Source organism: Silurus aristotelis, assembly GCF_946808225.1.
Source record: "Silurus aristotelis genome assembly, chromosome: 27".
Lineage (NCBI taxonomy): Eukaryota > Metazoa > Chordata > Actinopteri > Siluriformes > Siluridae > Silurus > Silurus aristotelis.
This window is the reverse complement of record NC_139600.1, coordinates 9741974-9748039: the sequence shown is the minus strand read 5'-3', so window position 1 is coordinate 9748039 and position 6066 is coordinate 9741974. Positions and strand designations below refer to the sequence as shown.

The following is a 6066-nucleotide window of genomic DNA, read 5'->3' as shown; positions in this document are numbered from 1 at the left end:
AAAAAATCAGAAAATTAATACTTCATGAAAAGACTCTTATTAGGCCACATACACACACAAGCAGTCAAGCCAATATCTATAAAACCCTCAATTTATAAGGGAAATAAGGGAGTGTTGGGTTGAGGAAATCCTGACGAAGCCCAAACGTTCCACAGCTAACATAATACCCACGCAAAACTATTACAATCCCATTGAACCGTACGAGCTTCTCGACCATTAATTAGTACTCCATAAAATAAAAAACACACACATTTAGATTAATTACATGCCTCAGTTCATTCTGTACAGCAAAGCATTTTTAAAGTTGTGTTAAATTTTATTTGGTCTCTTTTACGTTCTTCCAAACATTTTTTTTTTCTCCACAGGTTAAAACATTACAAGAGGCAAAACACATTTGAGCACATTTGTAGATAAAAACATAGACTCTCTGAAACACAAAGTCATAGAATGATTAGGCCCAGCCCAGTATGTCATTTTGCATGTCTCACACTCGCGAACACTCACGCACACTCTCACCCTCACACACACACAAAAGCAAATTCACAAAGCCCAGTGAAAATTTAACAAATATGTAATAGGTAGGAAAGAGAATCTTTAAAAAAAAAATAAAAAAAAAATAAAAAAAAAAGGAAAAAAAAAATATCAGGCACCACAAAATGGAATATCGTAACAAAGTAAAAATGGAACGAATTAAACAAAAGCAAACAATTTTGTCAAAAAAGAAGAGCAAACATCCCAAGTGTACTTTTGTCCATTTGAAGTGGGGATTTATTTTTATTCTTCTTCTTTTGCTTCTTCCGATTCATTTACCAACAATGGACTGAAGGTCTTCATCCAATGGATTACTAATGTTTGTTAAATATGAGTTTGTTGAATGATTTGTCCCTATGCAGCACCCATACACTTTCTCCAGTGATGTAAGGCAAAATACACAAAGCATCCTGATGAGGACTATGTCTCTGGCCCATTAAAATATCTTTAATCCAGTGTCTAAAAGGCCTTAATAAATATAATTTTCTCTCTTTAAAAAAAAAAAAAAAAAAGTCTTTCTCACAGGGGAGTTATGCACAGTACTAGTTACTCTGTCGAAGCTGATTGTGCTTAGCACAAAATACTTTCGCCTATTTACAGAGGAAGCAGATGGAACGGCATAAGCACACAGCGTAAGCAAAGACAAACAAACACAATTAGTCTAATGATGTTATTTCCATTGCTAATTGTGGCGTTTATAACGATACCCCAAGACCAATCCTAAAAACCTAAATGGCTTAGAAGCAGTTTACAAAGTTTCTTTGGCACAAGAAAGGATGCTTGTACAGTGAAACCTGTGTCTACATATCATAGAGATTAAATCCACCACTGTCAAACAGAGAGGGGAAAGAAATTCGATAAAAAAGAGGGACAAGGTGGCGCTGACAAATGAGAACTCTCTAACGATGGCCCGTATGACGGTTATGATAAATGGCCGCTGGGCTTTCGTGTGCCTGCGCAGCTGTTCGGTGTGACCTAGACGTCCTGACTAGCATTCAGGAGCAGCCATTTAAAAACGGATTCCTGGGCCTGGATGATCAACTTGTGAAATTAAACATTATTACTAAAATGAGCGCAGCAGATGTTGACTTTGGAAAAATACGTGCAAAACGATTCATACTAACGTTTTAGACCGCACTGATATCAAGGCTAAAGGATCCGGTGACTGGAGATAACGCTGGTGTCTGAGTAGTTCTTTATTTTTTATGACATTCATTCTAATCAATGAATGTAATGTCATTTCAGCTCTGTATATTATATTGTTTGGTGACCTGAGAAAACTATATACAGGCTCTTTTTTTTAGCATGTATCCAAGTATCAACCATTTTAAAATATGGTTACACCCCCAAAAGTGAAGAGGGAAATTGAGAAAAGTCATTTTATTTTTTTATTTTTTTTACAGTCAGTAGGTAATCATAACCTGCATCGATCTGCTCCATTGCTATCAGACAACTTGAACAAAGCCGGACCGTCACTGTGTGAGGAAAACAATCAGCTAGCTAAGTTTTAAACGCCACCAGGCAGATTTATCATGGCTACTTTCACAACCTATTTGCTGAGGAAAGAATAAAAAGTAAATCATTTCACATTGGTTTGGTTTCTTATGGAAATGAAGGAACCTGTCCACAGCAGAACCTCACGGCTTTTACCGGACTGACGCGCATATAGCCTATAGCAAATATTTCAAAAGGATCCGACAAAATATATTCATTCAAGAATTTCTAATGCTAACTTTTGATTATCTCATCAGTAATCAAAGTTAACAAACTTTGTCTCTATTTCAGTATTTAAACTTTAACATCAGCAGCTACACTTCTATAAAACAGGAGCTTCCAAGGCAGTGATTAGCGCTGACCGCTTGAGCTAGCATGATAGCTGATCACCTCAAAAAAGCCTTGTTGATCTGATTGTCATTGAGAGAATGTGCTAAAACTCGATATTTCAGAGGTGTAATATAAAAAAGTTGGATTCTAAGAGTAAAATTACTACGAAAGAAAAAGATCTGAAGGATCTTTAGATTTTAAAGATTTTTAAGTGTTGTTCAAAAAAATCTCCACTTTCTCAAACTGTAAATTTGTTTTTGGGACATTTTCAGGGTGAAGTTTAGCTTTTTGGAAATTTCGATACTGGACCATTAACGTTTGTTTGGTGTCCAAGGTTTGCTTACCTTGTTGACTCTAGAATCATTTAGTTCTTCAGTGTTAGACTTGGTTTTGAGAGATAATACCCTTTTTACAATATTTTATACACAACAGGCTCTTATTTTAATATTGCTGTCATTTTGTTTCATTTTTTTCCTAGGCTTTGCTGCCCCCCCAAAAAAATCTACATCAAGCTATTCCTTCTTTAAAAAAAAAAAACTATAAGTACTGACCCATGTATTGTAATACAAGCATATGTATTCATGGAAAGATTTTGGGTGAGGCAGCAATCCATGAAAATTTTGTTACGTCAGGATCACAGCTCCATTGCAAAACTAAAGAAGCATTCAAACTTGGGTTCATGGAAATGTAAAAATACTCTATAATAGAAAAAAAATAAATAAATAAAAATAAAAAGACTATGTAGCCTTTAAAAGCAAGCAGCTGTGACTGTAAGTTAACACTGACTGTGACTTCTGTACGGATACGATTTTTGTTCAATGTGGTGGGGTTTTTTTTTTTACAGCAGTAAAAGCCTTCAGGGATCCATTGGTGTTTTTTCCAAACTCGGTTAAAGGTATTGCAACTCCTTTTCTTGAATTGATGCATATGCACATAGCAAATTGGTGAATCTGAGGTGTATAGAAGATGTTTGTAATAGTCATTAGAAACACTGATATGTGGTAAAGGTCACTGTATGTGTCATAGGTTGAAGAGCTGGTTCAAGTTAAACCCTGTCATGCTGGGCTTGCATAGACATTCTGAAGAAAAGATTATATCCGGTTTTTATTTTAACTACAGTAAATGCACATTATACACAAGGGAGGCAGATGTCTGCCTTATTCATTGCTACACACGATCAGTAGTTTTAAAAAAGAATAAAAAAATTTGGGGCAACATCTTTTGTGGTTCGGATCAAGAAGTGCAGATCAGGCCAATATACAGTGAGCTTATTTCTCAGTGATCTCGTGTCGCTGTGGTGGCATGTGCCGTAAATCGAGCCACTCTATTAGCCACGGATTTTTTTTGTTCAATTAGTGAACCATGTTTTTTCTGTGAATATTTTGTCTAAAGTGCAGATGAGCCATAACAATCCCTCAAGCACTACTAATGTATGAAAATTGGGCAATCAAGATTGTACACAGTTCAAGGTCTGTTAACTTTTCTTTAGAAAATTGTTTGCTAAAGGGTGACTGGTCAATTTCGATGGAATTAACTTGTCACTAACTGCTAGCAAAATCAACGTGGTGGGCCTGAGCTTGTTTTGTTCTCAATTCTTTGGTATTTATATGAAATTCTGTCTGGTTCTCATCTTCCTGCTGCAGCTATCAGACTAGACTAGTTTGAGACTAAACTAGAACATGGAAAAGAGAATTTTAGATACTGTCTAGTTTGAGTCTTATAGAGGGAAGCAGAATTGGATCATCCGAAAGTGCTTACATGGTTGATGACAGAACCAAAGTCATTATGCTGTTGTTTTAGCCATGGTGTAACTAAAAGACACGGAACTAACCAACAGTAAAAGGCACTTAAAGTAATTCAATGCATAGGTCACAATTTTAGATGGAAAATGCACCAAGTCTGAAAGAATCTGGAATGTTGTTTGATGATGTTTTGAAGATAATAAGCCGCATCGTAAAATTTTAAATAGCGTGTGCTTCCTTTGTTTGCAAAGGCAAAACTTACAATCCAACACATGAAGCTTTTTAGAGGGAATAACTCTAAAGCACCAAATATTGGGAGCAAATATTTGTGAATCCAAACTGGTAAAGTTGTAGAAGCTCTATAATTATTTTAAAGTATTAGAAGCTCAAAATATGTCGTCTCTCTGTTTAGCTTGCGACTTAAAGGGACTAAGACCCAGAGTCTTTCTGGGGAAAACTTTCTCTTTGGCAACACCTACGGGCTTGTTGACCCAACCCAGGTCTATGAAGGGGGAGTCAGCAGGGTTCAGTGGGGCAACCCTGAGAGAGAGGTTGGGGCTCCCGTTGGTGGAACATGGTGCAGAGCGGGAAATAGGAAAAGGAGCAGAGAAGGGATCAAATGGTGAGGGACGATCAGAGTTTAACGATGGGTCAGCCTTGAGACTGAAGGGATCACAGTTAGGAGGAGGGAAAGGGTCACAATTCGTGAAGGGGTTGGTAGGCGATGGTCTGTACCCCAATCGTGGACTTGTGGGGCTGCTAGTTGAAATGGCATGCCGAGAGCTGCGTTTTTCCATCACGCCAGCTGAAATGAAGCTCCAGGGATCTATCCGGGGTCGGTTCGGAGACGGCCGAGGTCGCGAAATGATGTTTACCTTGAAGGGATCCGTTTTAGGGCTCCAAAGACAAGGATCGGCATAAAGAGCAAACGGGACAGGGGATTTCTCATCTGCTTCCATAGTATCTTGACACAACGGTAGATCCAACACTAAGGAAAAGGGGAATTAAACGTGATTTGATATAATAGGTCAAGTCAGCTTAAGATGAAAACATCTTAAAAATAGAATCTTACCAAGTTGTGAGGCACGACTACATCTTTTTCTCTCTTCGGTCTGGTCCATACTCTCGTTCTCGGTCTCTCCATTAGCGATCCACTCTGCAGCGCCATGCTGGACAATCTTTCGGCTGGACCTGTCTCTCTCTCTGGGGTTTGGAGGAGGTGGGGTCAGTGGTAACGGCTTATTCTCCGGGGGCTTCAGTGGCGTGTCGAGAAGCTCTTGTGGGAGAGAGTCCGTGCTAAAGGTAATGAGGTCCCCAACCAAAGTGGGATCTGTGGGTAAGTCCACCACAATCAGAGCAGGGACATTAGTTCTATAGGTAGTTCGTGGAGGGGGTGTGGGTGGGTGCTGAGGTTCCAGATAGCGTCCCAGAGCCACAGAAGCGAGAAGAGCAGCGCCACTAAGCAAGGCACGATGAGTGACTTTAGTATGAGGGGGAACACTGGAACGACAGTCTAGGTTTGGTGAACTACAAGGGGACAAGCATCCCTCTTCACTTCCGAAATCCTCTTCGGGAAGAGCTGTCCAGGAAGGTTCCTTAACAGAGATAGAGCCTAGAACAAGATGCAGATAAACTGAGCAAACAGCAAAAGCAGGTGATTCATTCTACAATTTGTACAGTGTTCTGCTTTGAGACAATGTTCACTGTAAAAAAAAAGATATATACAAATACAATGTAATTGAATTGCACCATTTTGAGTTGGTTCAGGCGTTGTGGGTCTGTATTCCTCAAAGTCATCTTTGGAGTCTCCGTTCTCATTGCTGGCCAGTAGCCGAGCTCTCATAGACAGCCTAAAAAGACAGACAAACGGTAGGACAGATGGTTATGAAATAACTGCATTTTGCTATAAAACAGTGGACAGTCAGTATTTAAATATAGATATGTTTTTGTTAGTGTTAAATTTAAGAAT

At 38.8% G+C, this 6066-nt stretch overlaps 1 protein-coding gene across 1 annotated transcript in view; it reads right to left on the bottom strand.

Moving 5' to 3' along the window:
• Positions 1 to 295: 295 nt before the first annotated feature.
• Positions 296 to 6066, bottom strand: part of LOC310721157 (mitogen-activated protein kinase kinase kinase 11) — a 40952-nt gene continuing 35181 nt past the window's right edge. The window contains exons 8-10 of the mRNA XM_083532533.1: positions 5847 to 5947; positions 5170 to 5709; positions 296 to 5085 (exon numbers count right to left, since the gene is read on the bottom strand). Of these exons, the coding sequence (XP_083388659.1) occupies positions 4484 to 5085; positions 5170 to 5709; positions 5847 to 5947 (1243 nt within the window). The 3' untranslated portion in view covers positions 296 to 4483. The remainder of the gene's footprint in view (positions 5086 to 5169; positions 5710 to 5846; positions 5948 to 6066) is intronic.